The sequence below is a fragment of the Hypomesus transpacificus genome, chromosome 15, assembly GCF_021917145.1.
Source record: "Hypomesus transpacificus isolate Combined female chromosome 15, fHypTra1, whole genome shotgun sequence".
Lineage (NCBI taxonomy): Eukaryota > Metazoa > Chordata > Actinopteri > Osmeriformes > Osmeridae > Hypomesus > Hypomesus transpacificus.
Window position 1 is genome coordinate 7,802,313 of NC_061074.1, and position 21,830 is coordinate 7,824,142.

Sequence of the window (21,830 nt, forward strand, 5' to 3'; positions counted from 1 at the left end):
GGTGTGAAGGGCGCAGGCTTCCTGTTGGCTGTTTGGCCGCTCTGCTGTATCTTTTGATGTCTCCTCAGCACATGGAGAACCTGCTGACAACGTCGTTAGGAGGAGGGGGGGGGGGGGGGGGGGGGCTAACTCCATTTCAAATGTGTGTGTACGCCCAGTAAATATCCTAAATGGAATATATATTACTGAGATGTGAGTGAATATTAAAGGACCTGTTGTGAATGGAGCTCTGCAGCAGGTTCAGCTTAGTTCTCCATTGAATTATGGGTAGTAAAAACCTCCCACTTGTTTTTGGAACAGTAAAAAGTGTGATGAAATATATAGGTATTGAAGCATGTTTGGTGCATTCAATACCTAGTACATTCAGTGTTGTTTTTCACCAATGATTGGGATGTCCTCAAGCTGGTTTCATGGTATAGCTCCTCTCTCCATAGTGTGTGGTGTGTTAACAGTCACAGTCAAATCACATTGGGCCGTCGATCCAGCAACACAATCCAATTTGCCACAGCGTAAAGAATGAAACATGCTTAAATGGGGGCGCCCCCCCCACACACACACACACACAAACACACACTTTTCACTCTCGGAGGGGGAAGGCGTGTAAATGTGGTGTGACTGGCTTTTGTGCTTTTTCACTCTGTCACCTTCCTGCCCCATCTCCCCCCTCCCTCTCCCCCTCTCAATGCATGTCATTACACAGAATTACAGTGGTTCATTAGAAAAGGGGGAAGAGGGGGAGGGAGAGAAAGGTGGCTGGAGGAATGAAAGATAAATGGTGATTTCTATCTCGCTCAAGTCACAGACACAGGCAGCCCTCTGGGGCTCCCCAGGCGAGGAAAAAGGGGATTGTGAGAAGGAGGACGGCTGGAATGTGGCAAAACGGATTGATTCTGGTCCAAATCCGCTCGTGTCAGGTCTAGTGGATTGCGTCAAAATCACGGACTGCAGCACTCTGTCGTCTCTGGTTCCAGACTGCCACAGACGCCTTCTCCTGTGTCGCTCGAAAATCTGTCGTTTTCAGAACTCCCGTGTGCTTAGGCTCAGTCGTTCTTTGAATCATTTCTGCAGTTTTAATACCATGGGATAACCATCAGGTGGTTGGCAGATTTGTGTCCACAGAAACCTCATCTTGTCTGATGGAAAGGATATACAAGCTTTGTGCCTGTTGTAGACTCCAGCCCTTTTATCCGCACACACACACAAAGCGCCTTTTTAAGAGATTCTGTGCTTCTTTTCTCTATTTATACCAAGTATGGTTGGTGATACTATATAGACAGGCATGGCGGTGTGCTGGGGGTAACTACCCCAAGTGTCTGGGAAGGGTGGGGGTTCTGTGGGCAGAAAGGGAACCCGCTCGGAACAGCACTGCCTTTTGTGTCTGCCTCTTTTCTGACGGTTATTTATAAACCCAGTGAAGCCCCGGTGCATTCCTGCCAGCTGCAGAAGCAGCCTGAACTGCACCTCCACCATGTATGTCCTCTTTGTCTCTCCTCAGAGCTCAGGGGAGCGCAGCGCGGTCCCACCCGTTTTATCAGCAACATTACTCACTCTGAGCCCCTTCTGTGCTCCATGCAGCCGGCGTCCTCATCTGGTACTGGATTGGGTTTGCTGGAAGGACAGGAGAATTTCTTTTCTTTTTTTTACGCCCCAGCTAATGGTCTTCCTTCTCATAAAAGTGCTGCCTTTGGCGTTTTCTACCGGGGTTAGCGTTGGGCCGTGTTGCTCCTTCGTGGGGCTTGTTGTCGTGTTTTTTAATTTTGCCTGGGCTGTTGTGTTTTTATGAGCTCTGCTTGTGGTCGTCCAATGACTCACATTAATGGGACGACAGCCTTTTCGCTTGGCAACGCATTTTTTTTTTTATGTTGACCTAGTACTCAAACTCTGAGTACTCCTAAAGTGTGGTTCTCCTCCACTCCCCTCTGCCTCCCTAGGTAGTTCTTTATCTCAGCCTATGGAAAACATTAATCACACTTCCCGGCTAGGGGGGCTCAACCCAGCATGGTTCAGTCATGCATCAACATTGGAATAGTTTACTTGGTTTATCTTACAGTTATGTGGGCATTCAGAAAAGAGCATAGGCCTTTTGTGTTTTTTTCCTATCCCTCTATAATGTACTTTTTGGTTATTTCTGTGACATTATATTTTTTACCAAACAGCCTGGGAAACATGGCTGTGCTTTCTGTCCAGAATGGATTCTGTAGAGGCCAGTCTGGAAAGGCTCTGTTGGGGCCGGGTCTCCCTTCTCCTACTTCCCACTGGCTCTAGTTGTGAGCCAGTTTCCTGTAAGAGACATTTTGAGCACCGACGTCTGAAACACTCCCTTCTCCCAACCGTCTGCAGGCCACAGATCACATGACCTAATGGTCACAAATGAACTGAGGAAAGAGGAGAAGGAGGCAGTGAGAGAGTTAGTTTGACCGTTTTAAATGGGGTGGAATGACTGTGTGAGAGCGTAAACGGTCCAGTAAACTGCTCAACTATTGGCGCTTCATGACTGCGACTGAAAAGATAGGATTTCTCCCTCCCCCTCCCTTCCAACACTCGTATCACTCTTGCTCTTTTCTGAGCGATGGGGAGAGAAAGGGAATGAGCAGTAATTTGGAACGTAAAGTCACAGTATGTTTTCTCTCTACCTTTCCCCATTGGCAGACTTTGAAGGAGTTTGTATTTTTTCTTCAACCGTTGAAGAAAAAAAGTCCTGATTACAAATCACGTTGAGAACAATCTTTTCTCTTCCCCTGCCATACAGCTTGAAATGTTTAAAAAACGCCAAGATGGAGGAGACATGATGTCTCTCTGAGCCCAGACTGAAACGAGGAAAAGCGTCCAATCTCAGGCCAACCCAGTCACGTGTCTCTTGATCTATTGAATCACTTGTTTATGAGTCTCTCAACAGGCCGTTCTCTCTGATTGGGTTTCAGTAACCCTCCACTGTGTTTCTGGGTTTGTGCTGAAACAACCACATTGATGGGGACTGAGGATACAGGATGATTTATGGGGCAGCGAGGCCAGTAAGTCAACTGAGGACTCTGGAGCCGGCTTGGAGCCTCAGTCGTTGTACTTTACACAGACTACGCCGCAGGTTGAAATACTATACTGGGGATTTCATAGCACAGGGTGAGTAAAAAGAGAAAAAAGCATTAAAGAGGATTTATGTGAACAGTTTTGCACCTATGGAATCAAAGACATGAAGTCTGGTCCATAGGATTCTCAGCCAGCGTGTTTCCGGAGGTTGTGATTTCCCCGCTGGGCCTGTGTCCCACCCCCTTGCAGAGATATCAAATGATCACGATTTATCGAGGTTAGGTCTTATTTCTGCGCATTTAGATAGAACAGACGGATCGATGGAATTATATCAACATGACTTTTATGTTTATAGGATTACATCATCTTGTCTGGGAGGGGCCGGACGGGCGAAATGAGATATCAGAGCATGCGGTAGGAAGCCAGGGCTTAACTGAGGGCCCGTGACCTCGGGCCCTTGTCTGTGGGAGCCTTCAGATCTCCACTTCTGGGAACGTGGAGCTGAATCCCAAACAGACAGCAAGGCCTCTCTGTGTGCTTTGATGCAGGGAAGGCTTGAAAAGCAGGCCGCTCGCTTTGGAAACAGGACAGGCACCCCAGAGAACGAGGAGATGGCTCTGATTCTTTGTATCACAGCTGTGTTGTATCGTCTGACTCGGCACAGTCTCAGGGGAGCGAGCGGGCGGGCGGGCGGTCGTGTGTGTGTGTCAGAAAACCTTGGCAGTCCCACAGGATGAGAAGTGTCTGCAGAGTGTTTGTTTAAAAGGTTTCCTTCGTAAAGTTTTCATTTGACAAGTCGGGGCCGCTGGGTCAGAGAACACAGGAACTCGTATGAAGGTCACAGTCATGTCCACTGTTCTTCGCCCCCCCCCCCCCCCCCCCAGCAGGACTGGGTGACATTCTCCATCACTACCCTGCCATCCCCCGCCCTCATGGGTTGACCTGCCCCTAGGGGGCTCCTGTGACAGCAGGGGGACACCTCTCTTTGTCCCTGTTTCTTTCAAGCTCTTTTTCTCACATAGTGACTTCTAGTACTGGCAGTCATATGTCAGACAGGAGTTCAGCGCCTCACAGCTAGCCACGTGTTTGGCTGTGGTCGTGAAGTGGCATGTCTGCTTGGTCCTGGAGGGGAGACCCAGGAGCTGGTGGAGGTTTGATCTGTGCCGTGGTTTGGGTCGGAGTCTGTCCAGCCGGCTGATCCTAGCTGATCTGATTTGAGAGCATATTGTCAGAGGAAAGCGGATCTGGTAGTCAGTAGTCAGTGGCAAAATGAGGGAGGGAGGGAGCTGGGGGGTGTGTTCGTGAAAGGAGGTTGAGGAGGGAGGAGGGAGGAGGTTGAGGTGGGAGGGGGGGGGAGGCAGCAAGGGTGGCCAGATGTACAGGCCAGCCATAAACCCCTGTGGCCTCAGAAAACAGATGTGCCTTTTAATGAGTGTAAGAGGAGAGGCGGAAATGGGTTAATGGATGGAGATAAAGTGTCACAGTGTAACTCAATGTCGCTGTGCAGCTTAATCTGGCTCAGGTAATGGCCAGGACGAGAGCTACAGAGCTCCTCTCCAGAGAACAAGACCAGTGTGGTTACGACAGTCCGTATATGTGAGATAGCCCGCTGCCATGTTTCTGTTTTTAGCTAGCATAGCCTGCGTGCTGGGATGAGAGGCACTGTAGCCGTTCTGAAATACACACGAGAGAAAAAGACCTATTGAACACCTTGATTGTGAGGTCCTGGTGTGTGTGTGTGTGTGTGTGTTTGTCTGTCACACGTGTTTCTGGATCGGCTATGGCCTCGCTGGAGAGCGCAGTGCCCCCACTGCTCTGGGTTGGTTTATGATACAGTGCAGTCTCAAAGTGTCACTGTGATTTACGAGGTGACCAGCAGAAAAAGAGGGACAATGGAAACTCAGTACACCCTCACCAGCCACCTACTCATTCTGGATTCTTCACTGGATCAGTTCATAACATTGTCAAGATGCTCACGCTGTCTCAAGCATGTCAGGGAGGTTGATAAATTGTTCAATCTTTAACGAATGGCAAATGATTGTGTTTTTCCGACTGCGTTTTTCTTTTTCATTAAATTGTCAAGCACAACGAATACACTTGTTATGCTTCCTTTCCAGCTTTTACACTTTTTTGACGGTCTATTCAAATTAGTATAGTAGCTATGGTAACTAAACAGGCAGACGCGAAGCAGAACCTGTCGTTCTCGTGGACAAAGCGGCAAGTTTATTGAATACAGGAGATAGGATGTGCATCCGTGCATGCCCGATGTTATAAATATTAATGCCTCGTGTTTAGATGGGACCAGCAGCTGGAGGACCTGATAGCTGAGGGTCCCTGCGAAGGAGGGGGGGGGGGGGGGTGAACGCGGGGTCAAACCGAGGTCAGCCGAGGGAAGGAGCTGTGTAAACGATGCAGCCCTAGTTACCATTTATTTATTTACTTCTCATTGTTAAACAAACTAACTAGATTGTGTTTATGAAAAAGCATGCTGGAGGGTAAGGATACCTGCAGGTTCTCATTGGGCACTCTTGGAATACAGAGTTGTGTTGTTGCTTGCTGATGTTGGCTGGTTAGTTTTCAGTTTTACCAGGGTAGGTGCCAACAACGACTTACTGGGGGTAATACAAAGTGTGTGTGTGTGAATGTGATTTTGTGTGTGTTTGTACCCGGCCTATTGCCAGGATCCACTCCATACTGTATTGGATTACAGTTTATGCATGAGAGAGAGCGATATGAATTACCTCTGGCAGGCGCCACGGACAAGCAGAAAACTGCAGCGCTGTCACCATCCCCAGTGAGGCGGGTAGTCTGGGTCTGTGATGCCAATCTGTAGCTGACCGCCATGTTGGCACAGCCGTACGTGCTGCCTCTGCCATCGCTGTCTGGAGACGCCCTGTGTGGCATGGCTGCACTGCAGAAGACAAAGTCTGGCTACGCCAACATGCTGCCTCAGTCCAGAGATGGACCTACATACACACTCTGGACTATCATGAGTCGCTCTGGATAAGAGCGTCTGCTAAATGACTAAAAATGACTAAATGTATAAACATTGAAGTGAATCATTGAAGGGGATAACTAATACAATTTTCCCTGCGAAAATAACCTGTGTGTATGTTTCAGTGGGTGAACCTCTTTCCTGTTTAATAATTGACCTGTGGTATGTGGGTGTGAGTTAAGAAATCTGTGCCTTGCTTTATACGAACACACAGGTTTAAAAGAAGGCATTTTTGAGTGGGTCTGCTCTTTACGTAAACCAGGCTGCCAGCAAACAGACACGCTGGGAGCCATGGCCTTGGAAGGAGGGGGTGGGGGAAGGCAGGGGGTGGGGGGAGGCAGGGGGTGGGGGAAGGCAGGGGGTGGGGGAAGGCAGGGGGTGGGGGAGGGCAGGGGGTGGGGGAAGGCAGGGGGTGGGGGAGGAGGCAGGGGGTGGGGGAAGGCAGGGGGTGGGGGACGAGGCAGGGGGTGGCACACAGGATTGTTCTCTTAAACAGCAGAAGGGAGGGGGGGGGGGGAATGTAGTCCCTGCTGGGGTGACCTTTGAACCTGCAGTATGTAGGCCTCAGGGGTGACCCACGCCTGTGGAGAGACAATGCTGCAGATACTTACTGAGCCCTGGTTTTTACTGCTTTACAATCCTCCTGCTTTTACGCCGCATTCTTCACAAAATAAAACTGGCTCGGTGGAGCCCAGTCATACAGAGTCCAAGTTAGGATTAAGAGCCTGCTATTCAGAGAGCTAGCTTTTGTGCTTGTAACACTAGGCTGGAAGGGAAACTCGCCCTCTCTCTCTCTCTCTCTCTGTCTCTCACTCGCTCTCTCTTTCTCCAGCTCATTCTTTCTCTCGCTCTCTCTCCCCCCCCCCCCCCCCCCACCACCATAAGCCCTCTGACATTCTGGCACCTGTTTCCCTCACAAAACCGTTAATTTATCACTCTGAATTATTAACTAAGAGCCCACAATGTGTCTAGCACTTTGTGACATGTCCTGTTGGGGGTTGGGGGGCGGGGAGGGGGGTTTCTATGGCAACGGGGCCTTTATCGGAAAAGCAATTTAGCCGGTGTATCGGTGCAAGCGAAGGAGCCGCCACCAAACTGGCTGGGCCAATTAATATTTTAGGGGATAAATATGATGTTGCAATAACACGCTGCATTTAAGAGGCTAGGGTACTGATATCTAACCTGTGCGGCGTTCAAGTTGAGAAATTCCCTTTTTCTCTCCTTGAGAGTTCTTTTTTTAATATATCTGTCATAACAAAGGTTGTACAGGGCGGCGGGGTTGGTGTCGTGCTCAGTGGAGCAGAGCGAGTACTGTTCCTGAGTGAGGAAAGGAAGATGAGAGCAGACAGGAAGTGGCTGGTTCCTGTCTGACGGCTATATGACGACCAGCACCCAAACCAGAGATTCTTTCCAGGAGGCCTCATGTTCATCCTCGTCTCCCACTGTCCTCCAGATAAAGAGGCTAAAAGATGAACATGTTTATGAAACACCTCAACATGACATCGATGTAGAACAGAGCTAAGACCCACATGTGGATGAGAAGATTTTTTGCAGTGGTGGGAGAACTCGCTCGCTCGCTCTCTCTCGCTCTCTCTTGCGCTCTCGCTCGCTCGCTCTCTCCTTCGTTCCTTCCTTCCTTCCTTGTAAAGTAACTTTAACTGTAATAGCCGCCTGCAGCCCTGCTCTGTTGAGAAAGCCCACATATCAAACACATACTGGACACAAAGACATGCCCCCCACAGACTGGGCAGAGATGCGTCCTCACAACGACCAACTTTCACCACCGGCAATTTTCTCCACATCGATGTGAGTCTGACCGATCTGGCTTCCGTCGTTAACATGTGTATGAACTGGGTCAGTCTGCTGTGCTTGGCTGTTTGAGAACACGGCCTTGTTCTGCCCCCCCGTAGAGAAGAACCGCTTAAAAAAAAAAAAGCAAATCACACTGAGACCCGACTTTGGGTTCCCCTCCCTGTCCTCTAAGCTCAGAAAAACATGGAAGACATTCATCTGCCCCCCCGGAAATATTAGACGGTAATAAATTAGTCTTTGACATGAATGAGGAGGTTATGTGAAGAATATTGTTCACTTCACAGTTCAAGGCATTGATGTTAGAGCAGTAGATTTTGATTAGCCAACATAGCACATAAAGATTCCGGCTCTTCCGTTATTTACAATGGAATGGTTTTGCCAAAAGAGTCACTGCCTCAAATCAAATGCCCCAAATAGACATTCTTTTAAGGTCCTAATATGTACATATTGTACAAGCCATGTATCGTCACCAAGCGGTAACTCAAACATCGAGCATGGAGCCAGCTGCTTCTCTCTCTCTGCATTGTTAGTGAGTCATTTAGATGGACCCATCCATGTTTGTCATCAGCATTCTATTGAAAGATCAAATGCTTTATCCCTGCCATTGCCACAGTGGGGTGGTAAACATGCACTCCTTTGTGTGAGGCTGAAGCTCCTTTGTAGCTGCAGTGTGCACTGGGAACGGCCTTTGATGGAGAGCTTGGTGAATGCCTCAGGTCATCCCAGCGAAGGCAGATTTGCGAGGAGTCAAGGCAGGAACAATAAGAAGTGGACGGGGAGGATGACTGGTGTAATTCCTTCCACTTGAGTTCTCTCTCAGCAGGGCTATTCACTGTGGTCAAGCCTAGCGCCAGCCAGCCAGCCAGCGTTCATAGAGCTACTCTAGCTACCGCTTGTAATAAAAAAGGCCGGGGATGAATTCCTTGTCCGGCTCTTGAGGTTGTGGTTAGAGTTGGGGTTGAGGCGGAGTTTGGGGTTGGAACTTGGGTCAGAATGTTGGCTGGTGCTGAGAAGTGTCCATGGGAGGCCTGGGGAAGGGAGATGGGTCAGAGGCAATGACTAAAAGCGTTCGAAAAGGGAGCGGGACATAAAGGCAGTGTGTGTGTGTGTTTTTGAAGTTTGAGAAGCACCGCGGGGAGTAAGGACTACAAACCCCCACGCCATTGAAACTACAGAATGTTGCTCATAAAGTGTAATGGTGCAAAGAAGCATGAAAACAATTACCTTCCATGACACTAAACATGGATATGGGATCAAGTTCGGGGGGGGAATTGTCTCATTCTTAATCATAGCAAGACGTGTATGCAGGCAAATCAACAATGCGATCCTATAGCACCTCAGGAAATGGCTTGGTTTGGACCCCCAGCTTGATGAGAGGGATAATAATCACAAGCCCCCACCACCCCCCCCCCCCCTCCCCAGAGAGTCTGGTAAGCGAGGTGCATACAGATAGCATCATTACGTGTGGCCTGGTCTGCTTGTCCTGGTGTGGATCTCCTGGCTCCTAAGCAGGCACAACCTCTATCCTCCCTGCACGCTCCCTCCTTCTCCAGGGGGTCGTAGCCGCGGCCATACCTGGTCTCATTAGCATGAGGAGCGGAGGCGCAGCGCTAGGCTAGTGCCTGCGTGTTTGAGCGGGTAAATGGATTGTTAGGATGGATTTCCAGTTGTCCGTGGTGTCGGAGCAGTTGGCGGGGTCTCTGTGGGAGTGATTGGCACCTATTAGCCAGCGTGTTACGGTACAGCAGGCCTCCCCTGTGGTAAATAAAAAGGCTCTGAGAGGGGAAGGTGTGTGTGCACTGAGTGCCTTTGTTATCATCCTCTGTGTCTCTCAAGTTAGTGTCACAGTAGGTAACATCCCTGTTTTTTAAGTACTGTACCAACCCTTGTTAAGCTCTACATTTAGACATTTACATTTAGTCATTTAGCAGACGCTCTTATCCAGGGCGACTTACAGTACATACAGGGACATACCCCCCGAGGCAAGTAGGGTGAAGTGCCTTGCCCAAGGACACAACGTCATTTGGCATGACGGGGAATCGATCCGGTAACCTTCGGATTACTAGTCCGACTCCCTCACCGCTCAGCCATCTGACTCCCTCCCTCTAAACGTGTAACGTGTATGTTTTCTCTACAATAGTTTCCAGTGGCTTTTTTAGATGGTTAGTACACATTTTACAATGGATATACAATACTTTAATTAAATCAAACCCTGAATAGGGGGCTGTAATGCAGCCAAACCTCAGAGATCGCGTGGAAAGCGTATCATGTGAACCAGACAGTGGATGAGCGCCGACGGAGGTACTAGAATAGTTTAGACTCTGAGACTTGTGCATGTTTGTGGCCATGTCCGCATCTCTGTTTACTCTCTCCTTATGATACACAGCCTTCTTCGAATATTCCCCTGAAGCCTTCTACTGCTTGCAAGAAGGATGTGGACTGTCTCTCTGCAATTACAGAGCCCTGAAAAAATGGGACATAACCCTGCCATTGTTCCTAGTGTTACATGCCAACAGAATAACACAGACCCTTGGGGAAAAGTGTGCTTGTGTTTTAAAACTGTAAAGAGTCTTTTGCCTCTGTGGTGAGGGAGCCAGGTTCGGCATGAGATGAGTTCAGCTAGACAAAATAACAACAGTGGAAACCCAGCCTGGAGTCCTGTTTAGCCAGTGACATTAGACTAAATGAATGTCTGTTCCACCTCCAGCTGAATCATCTTGAAGGGTGGTGACATGTATCTGGAGCCTGCTAATGAAATTATGTAGCTGATGTTACTGCTATAACCACCAAACTCATCATGTGCCCCGGAACCATGTTACCAGCCCTGATGGCTGTTACACACACCCTCAGTCAGACCTGAGTCCAGAGTGATTTACTGTCCTGCAGTGCGCTGAACCGCAGCCAGGCCGCCAGGCAGACATAATTCAGGAACGCAGTAAATTAGCCTGAAGTGATGGGAGGAGGAATTGGCTCTGCAATTGCCGAAACGTTCGATGATTCAGGTTTCTACGAGGGCTCATTTGACAGGTTTCACACGATCATGAATTATCACACCAGTATAAGCACCCATATTCCCATAGTCACCATACATTAGTAAAACATTGTGGTATTCAGTAGGCTACATTGCATCTGACGACCTTCTTAATGACGTTGCAAGTTTGCCAGGACAAGACAAAGTGTATTTTGAGCAATGTTAACATTGTCCTCTAGTCTTATGTTGTACATAGGGGGTTCTAAATTTGTGTTTGTACTGATGTTTAAATGGACAGTTTGACGTACATCTTTCTGCCCCCGGGAATTTGAGTAAATAATGATCTGTGAACAGTTTAGCATATGTTGGGGACTTCAAATCCTCGAGCCTCGACAAAATTATTAATTATTTAATTTTTGGAAAATGGCTGATGGCAAAACTTTGATTAAAGCTCAGTGATTCAAAGCAAAGCAGTTTTTCGATACGATCTTACTACTTTTAAAAGGCCCCAAAAAATCCAGTTTACGCTGCACGTTATTAAAGTCTAGACAGTTCTTTAAAACACCTGTCTGTTTTCCTCATTATCGGATCAGCCCCCGCTCACCCCTCCCGTCTCCGTTCAGGACATTTCGAGGAGTTGACATAGGAGCCGTTTCTTGACATTTCCCAGGGACCATATATCAAGTGCCGCCTTTCATGCTCTACCTGTCGTTATCTTCGTCTGCTCCATCGCTTGCCCCCCTAAGCCAACAGTCTCCCCACCCCTAATTTAAGGAGTAGCGTTAAAAATGGGATTTGAAGATTCCAATTTCATATTTTCCAATAAGACAAAAACTATGTGACAAACGCTTTAGTATGGCTTCAGAATGTACTATCACTAACTTGGTAATAGCATTGCTACGAGTAAAATGGTAGGTAACTTAGCCCGGCAGCTAACTAACGTTAGCTAGCTACCGTTTCGGTAAAATAACTCACTTGGCTAAAGGCAAGCAACGGCAGCAGACCATGCTAGAAGACACCAGTCAGTTGAGGCGGTTTACACACTGCTGTGTAAGTTTCACAGATGTGGCGTGAGACATGCCGGTAACTGGAGATGGTCACAGTTAAGACCCTCTACTCGAGTAACCTCATCGATTTGGCGGGATTAGAGATAGAGTTTCTAGGGTGTAGAGAAAGCCAAAAGCAGTGCTTGGTAAAGTTGTTGACCGTGGCAGGCATCATGGTCCGTTTTGAAGGGACTTGTAGACTGGCGAATAGTTCTGGGGAATATAAATCCTTGGGACAGACATGCTGACTAGAAAGATGCCTACCCAGAAAAAGATTTCTGCCGTGTCTTATACAATAGAAGGGTCAGCAAAAACTCCTAAAGGGAAGTGTACAGGACTCACTGTGGCATGTAGAGCAAAGCAGTCCTAAGACGCTTTAAACCTTTCTGTACATCAAAACCTAAGCGTTGACTCAGTTCCTGCGGTGAAGTCATTGTTTTTATTAAAAGAGAAGCAGGCGGTTTTCAACAGTCCGGAACACAAATGAAACTGAACCCATTCTCAACCTCATTTCCCCCTCCCACCACATACTCGGTCTCATGCCCCCTCCCTGAGATTTACCCCCCCCTCACTCACTTACCCCCACTAAATGTGGCAGTTGCACATCTAACATCCTAGTGTGCTGCACACTTACCTGTGTCTGCGGTGATTTATCCACTCATGTCCAGGAAAACCTGTAAAAGGGAGATTCACATCCACTTGGTCTGTTCTGTTCTTTATGATGTCTACGATGACATCATAAACATCTTTACTATAAACAGGCCCAGCGCGACAAGCACACATTAGCGGTTGCCAAGAGTCTGTTTCAGGTTGCATGTGATACATTCTGCATTCATATCAAGATGCTAGACCATGGCAGACACTATCATTAGAGTCAGACGCACTGGTCCCTTGTAAATATCAGTGGAGGTATGCATCATATCTCCTGCCATTGAATAATTGACAGTGTTGTCCTCAAGTGGAGGATGAGAACTAAAATGCCGCCCCGCTGCCCAGAGGCGGCGGTGGAGGCGAAGAGGCTTCTGTGAGAGCGTGTTCCCCCATCACCGCACACTCACAGTCTCCTATTCATGACGCGGCAGGAGCAAAACGGCGCTCTTGAGTTTCCTCCGAAGCTGGTCTCTCCTTTTAATGTGAGATCAGCCCCGGAGCTGTGTGGGTCCAGCCTTCAGCTAGCTCACTGTAGGGTGAATACACTGCTGTTTTATTCAACCTGCCAAATATCTCAGTCCCTTTATTCTTTAGAGGAAGAACCGGGCCTCATGAATACATAACGTATTTGCCAAAACTGGTTCTTTTTTTCTGTCCCCCACAGTAGAAGTTGGTGTTTTTACAAGATTTATTGCTGACTACAGTGGCAATCGATAAAGACGTCATGAACTAGTGATAACATAGATGTCTTTTTCCCCCTCTGTTAAGGTGCTCTGTGGGCACTTCCTTGTTGTACAGTCGACCTGCAGCTGTGGTTCTGATTCCTCATATTGACAGAATCCCTCTCTCTCTTTCACCTGGTCTCTTCCAGATGAGGCTGTGGAACAAGTACAAGGTGACCAGTGTTCCTTCGCTGGTGTTCGTGGACGCCACCACAGGGAAGGTGGTGTGTCGGAATGGGCTGCTGGTCGTCCGCGATGACCCCAAAGGTGAGTCATAACATCCAGCCTCGGCTCTGCAAACAAACAGGCGAGACATGGGCTCGGAGGCTGCTGAACCCCCCCCCCCCCACGCACACACACACCATGGCAACAGGACCCTCTGTGGAGAAAATGAATTTCACATGAGCACTGTGACGGATCCTCTGTCTGAGCCTAATGAACGCCAGGCCAGGCCCGATCCCAGATATCATTTCCATGATTCATTAACTGCAGCACTGAGCTAGATGTGGGTGGAGAAGAGAGATGAATCTTCTTCTCTCTCCGTCCTGCCTTCTCAGTGTGGTAAGAGAGTGTATCTTGGTAGCAGTAGCTCATACATAATGTTTGCGAGTGTGCGTCTGTTTGTGCGTGTGTGTGTGTGGGAGAGTGAGGTGTGTGTGTGTGTGTGTGTGGGGGGGGGGGGGTGGTTGGTGTTGTGGAGTTATGGAGGGGGAGGCAAGAGAGGGAGGGCTTTCTCTCTTTCAGTCTAATGAAAGGCCAGGTCGTGAGTGGCGGTGCCGGACTTGCCCACGGTGGAGGATGGTGAGCACTTTTACAATCTGGACAACAATGGCGGGCCGAGGCAGCGCACTGCGGACGCGTCACTCCCGCCTAATGAAGCCCCGCAGAGCCAGTCCTGCATAAAGGACACTTTACCGGCTTTATTTATGACCACGCTTTTATATTTGGTCCTCCCAAATGCTCCTCTAGTGCTCAACACTGACAATGAAGACACCTTGAAAAGATAACGAGAGAGGGGAGTGAAAGAAAGAGAGAGAGGGGGGGGGGGGGGGGGAGAGAGAGAGAGGGGGCATCACTGGCAGCAGCCTCTTATGTGCTCTATGGGAAATGGAAAAGCATGGCTTTCAATCATCATTAAAAGCACATTTTGCATCTGTTCCGCAAGCAGATGACACAGACTACAAAGAATCCTGTGAGTGAGAGACACGCTCTCTGGGCCTAGATTCATGTATCATAAATGCTGGCCACACATGCTTGTCTTTATTATCTAATGGCTGGGCCAGAGGGAGACAAGGTCCTGGTTCTGAAAATGGTTTGTAACACAGAAAAGCTTTCTTCTCCGTTTAGTAATCAGACCCATGTCTCTCTCTCTCGTTCTCACTCGTTTATCTCTCTCATTCTCGCTCTTGTTCTCTCTCTCTCTCGTTCTCTCTCTCTCTTTTTTTTCCCTCCCTCCCTCCCTCCCTGCCTCCCTCCCTCCCTCCCTCCCAGGTCTGGAGTTCCCCTGGGGGCCCAAGCCCTTTGCAGAGGTGGTGGCGGGCCCGCTGCTCAGGAACAACAGACAGACGACAGATAGCAGCTCTCTGGAGGGCCACTACGTGGGAGTGTACTTCTCAGCACACTGGGTGAGTGAGCGGGGGGGCATGGAAGGGGCAGGTGGGGGGGTCGCGGTGGAGGGGGGGGGGGGCTTATTTCCCCCTTTCTGCATCCAGCTGTCCGGCGATGTGAGCAGCAGCCCTGTTCCAACAGAGAGGCATGCGTTAAAGCGAGGGCAGGGGGTCAGACACAGCGGGAGGAGCCGGTCTGACCGGTAGCCAGGGGGCAGGTCCAGGCAGGACCAGTTCAGTCTGGCCCTGGATGGAAGGAGGAAGGATGGAAAGTGGCGGGGACTCTCCATTGTCTCCAATACAGGGCTCAGCGGTTCCTCTTTGTCCAGTCAGCATCTATTCTGGCTGTGTGACGTGGGTGCCACACCCTCCCACACTCAGGCCATTGTCTCTCTCTGCATGTGGCTCAGGTCGTACATTAGGAGGTTGTGACTCAGTGATGCTCTGGCCCAGCCCGCCAGCTGTCAACCCTGAGGCCCCCTCAATGGCTCCCAAGCTCGTACAAATTGAGACGACAAACCACAAAAACGGTCATATAAGTTTATTTGTGGTATTTTAAACGCCACACATCCCCCCCCCCCCCCCTCCCAGCGTAAACGTAGCCGCTATTAAAAGAATGTTACAAGCGTGTTGCGGCAGCACCTGGTCCTGGTCTAGGTTTACTGCAGCCGGCCGCTGGAGCCGGGCCTCCGCCAGAGAGGCCCGGGGGAAGGAGCGGGCCTCGCAGACTTGACCCCAGCCTTGTCATCGAGGCCCGTGTTTAACAGTGTTTCTGCTGCTCGTGTTGTAGTCACCGGGAAGTTGGGGAGGGAAGGATTTCTTTCGGAAATGGAAAGAGTCTGTGTGTGTGTTGGAGGGAGAGGGAGGGGGGGGGGGAGAGAGGGAGAGAGAGCGAACAGGAACAGAGGGGTCAGGCTGTTGAGGAGGAAGACTGGCATGGTTTTCTTCCACTGCTGGCACTCTGAGAGCTACTTCATGCCAGCCTTGTTGCCACCGCTGCCTGAGCAGGGCTGGTCTGGTGCTGGGCCTGTGCCCTCGATCCTGCACGAGGCAGACTGGGCGGGAGGAGGGGGGGAGACCAGCGAGTATGAAGTCATTCTGACTGCCTGGCTGGAGGCTCTCAAGGAACATGGCACTGAACAACAACAAATGCCTCCCAGCTAAGGCAGGATTAGTGGTTTTAAGAGCTCTTCCTGAGTACTTTGGTTCTCTCTTTTGAAAAGAGGTAAGTTACAAAGGGAAATGATATCCCTGGTTTCGGGTGAGGTTTTGGTTTTTGGTGACGCAGGGGGCTGGGAGTCAGGAAACACGACGCAGACCTCAGCAACCACAGAAATCTGTCATTATCATTACACTGCTTATTCATACTTTTGAATTTAGGCCACTCTGTGAGCTGATGTCTCTCTCTCTTCCTCTCTTGTCTCCTCACTTTGTGTGTGTGTGTGTATGTATGTGTGTGTGCTCTGGATGCAGTGTCCTCCTTGCCGCAGCCTGACCCGGGTGCTTGTGGAGACGTATCGTGCTGTGAAGGAGTCGGGTCACCAGTTTGAGATTGTGTTCGTCAGCGCCGACAGGTGAGAGCAGCGGCCCACCCCCCCCCCCCCCCCCCCCCTCTCTGTCACACATACGCGCTCACGAGACTGACCACGGTTGTGGACAACAGTGGGATTGAAGGGACATTCCGTGTGTTGCTGTTTCGCTCCACAGGTCGGAGGACTCCTTCACTCAGTACTTCAGTGAGATGCCATGGCTGGCCGTGCCGTACTCGGACGAGGCTCGCAGGTCACGACTCAACAGGCTGTACGGAATCCAAGGTACGGCCCATCTCTGGAGCCCTGCACTTGGAGAAGAAACACAACTGACCAGTGTTGATGTGGAGAAACGCTACAATGGCGGCCGGTTGTGTTCTCCAGGCAGGCAGCAGTCAACAAGAGGCTCCTCCTCCAGAGGAATGTGGCCTGGTGGTCAAGTTGGCTGTTCTGCTGGCTGTGGACAGTTTCTCGTCTTCCACTGTGCTTCTCTTACCTCCTCACTTTTTCCCCTTTCCTTTTGTCTCCGTCTATTTATTTATCTCTCTCGCTCTCTTGCTCTCTCTCCCGTTCTCTCTTTCTTCCTTCCTCTCTCTCGCTCTCTCTCTCTCCTTCTCTCTGCCTGTTGAGAAGAGTGTGGATGCAGTTAGAGAGTGCTGGCTCATTGCCTCTCCTGCCTGGAATGTTCGGAATGCACACAGGACGAGTCGATACCGCCCCCCTCCCGCACTCAAACCCCTGCTGTTCACTTCAGCCCCTGTAAAACAACCACCACAACACACACACACACACACACAGCCTTCCTCAATCCCAGACAAACTGCCTCTGCACCTTCTCTGAGTCTGTTCCTGATAAGGTTGTTAATACGCTAGCGAGATTCTTATCTGAGTGATGGTTGGAGAGAAGGGTCAGGCTAAAAAAAACAGTGGACCCAGCGGGAGACAGGGAGACAGGGAGGGAGACAGGGAGGGAGACAGGGAGGGAGACAGGGAGGGAGGGAGACAGGGAGGGAGACAGGGAGGGAGACAGGGAGGGAGACAGGGAGGGAGGGAGACAGGGAGGGAGACAGGGAGGGAGGGAGACAGGGAGGGAGGGAGACAGGGAGACAGGGAGGGAGACAGGGAGGGAGACAGGGAGGGAGACAGGGAGGGAGACAGGGAGACAGGGAGGGAGGGGATTACTAGTCAGAGGGTATGAAATCTTTTTGTCTTCTCTAGTAAGAGGAATACAGCCATTAACCTATCCTTTCTTTCTTTATCTTTTCCTGTTTATTTTTTCTCTCTGTCCATCCATCCCTCTCTACCAGGAATTCCTACTCTGATTCTGCTGGACACGGAGGGTCACATGATCACGCGACAGGGCCGTGTGGAGGTTCTCAACGACCCAGAGTGCCGTCTCTTCCCCTGGCATCCCCGGCCGGTGCTGGAGCTCAGCGAGTCCAATGCCGTGCAGCTCCACGAGGGGCCCTGCCTGGTGTTGTTTGTGGGTGAGTGGAGGAGCAGTCAATGCTGGTCCCTATCGTGCTGCTCCGCGAGGGGCCCTGCCCGGTGCTCTTTGTGGGTGAGTGGAGGAGTATGCAATACAAGTCCTTATCGTGCAGCTCCGCGAGGGGCCCTGCCTCGTGCTCTTTGTGGGTGAATGGAGGAGCATTTGGTCTATGGAAAATTCCACCAGTCACAGGTGTACTTTCCATTTATTACTGCCCATAATGAAACTGGAGTCAGGAAAATAAGAGAAAATATCATATAAGCAAATACAAATGTAAATGTCCAAATCTAGCTCTGCCCAGTTATCCAAGTATCTCACATTTTACAATTAGCAGTAGAGGCTGTGATAAGTCATGGAGATGTCTGTTCAGCCAGTTAACGATTGATACCATTCTTTAAGTGGCTACAGTCAAAGTCTGACTGGGGCCCCGATCAGGCCAGACGGGCTGTAGCCGAATCAGGCGGGAGTCATCGGGTGCATGTTGATGACCTCATCATTTCATGGTCTCTTCAGAGGCCGGATGAGCAGGGGGCAATCAGAGACCATCTGCTCATCTCCTTTCATCTGTCTTCACTCATCTGCTGATCTGCCCGTTCTCTTGCTCTCCCTGACCTCTTCTCCTCTCTGTCTCTCTTCCTCATCCGCTGATTTAGCCGGCACATTCACTTCCATCTCTTGCCTGTCTCTGGTCTTTCTCCCGTCTTCCATTTACATTTATTCATTTAACAGACACTCTTATCCAGAGTGACTTACAGTAAGTACAGGGACATTCCCCCCCAAGGCAAGTAGGGTGAAATGCCTTGCCCAAGGACACAACTTCATTTGGCACCGGCAACCTTCTGATTAATAGCTCGATTCCCTAACCGCTCAGCAATCTAACCCCCTCTTCCGGTGTGTTCCTTGTCACATTGACGACCCGTTTGCTTTCCCTCGTTCAGACGCTGAGGAGGAGGGGGAGCTAGAGCCGGCCAAGGAGCTGATTCAGCCAATCGCAGAGAAGATCATGGCAAACTACAAAGCCAAGGAGGAGGAGACACCGCTGCTGTTCTTTGTGGCTGGAGAGGTGACACACACACACACACACACTTTGTCACACTCACACCTCCAGTTCCCACTTCATACACTTTCATACCTTTTTATTTTTTTCGTATTTTTTTGCAGATTTGCATTCCTTTCTGGAAACCAACTCGTTGGCAAGTGTGTGTGTGTGTTGATTGCATGTTATGGTGTGATGTGCCATCTGCTTCACTTATCACATGTTAGAACCCTGTGGCAGGACAAGCCTGTACTTACAGCCACGGAAATGCTTTACAGCATGAAGTCAGAAGGGCCCCACTTGAGCCCCTCACGCGTTCAACGGAGGCACCCGATCCCATCAATGTCCCAGAATTCAGCTGAGGGGCCGTCTGTGATGATAGGAAGACCCAGAGGGGTGCCAGCAGGCCTGCTTACCTCCCCTCGGCAGAACAGCTGTCTGTGCGTCTTCTCCCCCCCCCCACCATCAAATCCACCTCCATCTCCCCCCTCCACCACCCACCCCTCCATCTCCCCCTTCACACCCGCCTGCCCTCCTTGTGGGAGAGAATTTGGGAGTTTTCATAACTCTCTTATCTTGTGTTTTTCCTTCTCAACCTTTCCAGAGCCGGTGGAGTTAGCGGTAGCAGCAAACATAATTACCAGATTAGCCCCCCCCCCATGCCCCCCCCTCCACTTTTTACTACTCTTTCCTGCTCCTCCTCTCCCTACACCCTTGCCCTTGCTGCCCAGTCCTCAGAGAGGGGAGAGTCCTGGTGTCTTGTGTCACTCAAGCCAGACTTAGGTTTCAGGCACTGTGTATGTGTGTTTGTGTGTGTGTTTGTGTGGCAGGGGGTGGGGGAGTGAGGGGTGTCTGCACATGTGTTCCTAGTCTGACCCTCCACGTCTGCCAAAGACTGCTCCACTCCGGTGTCAGCCTTGAAATGCCTCGACAGACCAGGGCTGCGTCCGTCCCCGTGTCAGAGATACACGCCCCAGGGCCCAGGACGCATAGTTTCACCCCTCCTGATATTCCTCTCTGGGCCCAATGTTGTGCTAGTTAAAGGCTGGGGTCATCACAGGGCCCTGGCCCCAGCCTCTGGGGAGGCCCTCTGCTCACATGTGCCATGAGCTGGTCCAGCCAGCTGCGGGCTTTACTGTATCAATGAGACAGCACTATGCAGCCAGCCCCACCAGGGGAGCTTGGCCCGGCCCGCCCAGAAAGACAGTGGATCCCGTTACTCTCATTAGGCAGCCGATAGGTTACAGTCTGGGAGAGAACTGTGCTACACTCTGTATGGAGATGTATACCTCGCCAAGCGCATTCAGAATCAGAACGGGTTTTAATTGCCATTAAAGTTCACACGGACAAGGAATATACTGTGGTAGGAAAGGTGCATACATTAAACATATAAGAATCTTAAGTAGTGTACATTCAGAAAGGCGTGTGATTAGTATACCAAACACGACTGTATGCTATGTCTGCTGTGCGCCATACTGTGCAGGCTCAACAGAATCATGTTGACTGGAGGCATGGTGGTGCTAGCCTTCCAACTGACCTTGGCTCCTGTGCAGTGTTCAGTTTGCCATCTCACCTGCTTGCATCTCTGACCCGTGGGTGCGGAGGTTGCAAACACAGACAGCATGGTGTGTATTATAAGCCAGACTGCCTGGCCTCACCACTAGTTATTTACGATCACGTATTGTGCCAATTATAAACACTATGAAAACTCATTGTCTAAACATGTCTTTTGGATAATGAGCAAACGGTGCCTGTTACTGTCATCATAAAAAGGTCTTCAATATTAGGACGTTTATTAGAGCTTAATCATATTATGGTCTTACAAAGTAGGCATTTGAAAGACACATTTATTAAAGACCACCTACCTTACAGTACATATTTTTATAGGAAGAGTGCATTCGCGATTTGATGGTTTTACAGCTCCAGTAATACACCATGGTCATATCTCTGTCGACTGAATCCCAACATTTCATGAGAGAGAAATCTCCCCGGGCACTCGTGCAGACCAATCAGCAGGACTCTGCCCTGGTCGTCTAGCCAATGACAGTGCCTTATCTCTGCAAGGCCCTTATCTGATGGCCGTTGTCTCTTCTGTGGAATGCCACAGTCCTACACTGAGCTGGGAAAAAAAACTGATATTGTTCAGTGGCAGGTTTTCATCGTTAAGGACACACATGGAGCCGTATCACTGCTGTTACTGTAGGGGAGAGCAGAGAGGCCTTTTGTCTTTTTGTTCAGTGTGTTTGTGCGGAGAGGGCCTGTGCGCTTGCTTGTGCGCGTGTCAGTCTCTCTCATAGCTGTACCTCACAAGGAGCCGTTTACACAAGGTTAGCTGACGCACAAAAGAAGATGCAGTGCTTCCGACACTGGGGAGGACAGCCTGAGAGATGACATGGAGCACAAGCTGCCTGACTGCTGAGAGGACTGCTATGACAGACCCCTCTGTGATCTCTCTGTTTGTGGCCACTATCCATGTCTGCCTCACAGGGAATCTAGAAAGAATCAAAATGAGGCTGTTTTGTGAAAATATGGAGTCGCTTATGTTTGATGGCACGAAACAACAATTGGCTTTGTGTTCATTTTGATCGCCTTCGACACTTGCCAGCATGTTTCTATGTTATATGGAGTCTAATGGATTATTTCCATCCAGATAAGATGGGGAAAGATTTAGAGGAGGTTTCTATCTCTCCACATTAAAATGCCACAGCGTAAGTCAGCTGTTCCATCTGTTAGTAGTTTTGCAACACGTTGAGGTCACAAACTTTGTGCTCGCATTCTTGTCCTTTTTAGGTAGCAACTCAGTCAAACTGATCTCGTGGAAAACTTAGAGCTGATTGTGTAGTTTAATCCATTTAGGCTGAATCATTTTACGTCCCCATTTATAGATAACATAGACCTGAAAGGAGGACAGGAAGGGGTCAAGGGGTTGCTTGACGAATCCAAGCCATC

The 21,830-nt window shown here is 49.8% G+C and overlaps 1 protein-coding gene across 1 annotated transcript in view; it reads left to right on the forward strand.

Moving 5' to 3' along the window:
* nxn (nucleoredoxin) overlaps nucleotides 1-21,830 on the forward strand; it is a 43,706-nt gene that overhangs the window by 19,658 nt on the left and 2,218 nt on the right. Inside the window, exons 2-7 of the mRNA XM_047035518.1 lie at nucleotides 13,371-13,488; nucleotides 14,713-14,846; nucleotides 16,302-16,402; nucleotides 16,536-16,642; nucleotides 17,664-17,843; nucleotides 18,784-18,908. Of these exons, the coding sequence (XP_046891474.1) occupies nucleotides 13,371-13,488; nucleotides 14,713-14,846; nucleotides 16,302-16,402; nucleotides 16,536-16,642; nucleotides 17,664-17,843; nucleotides 18,784-18,908 (765 nt within the window). The remainder of the gene's footprint in view (nucleotides 1-13,370; nucleotides 13,489-14,712; nucleotides 14,847-16,301; nucleotides 16,403-16,535; nucleotides 16,643-17,663; nucleotides 17,844-18,783; nucleotides 18,909-21,830) is intronic.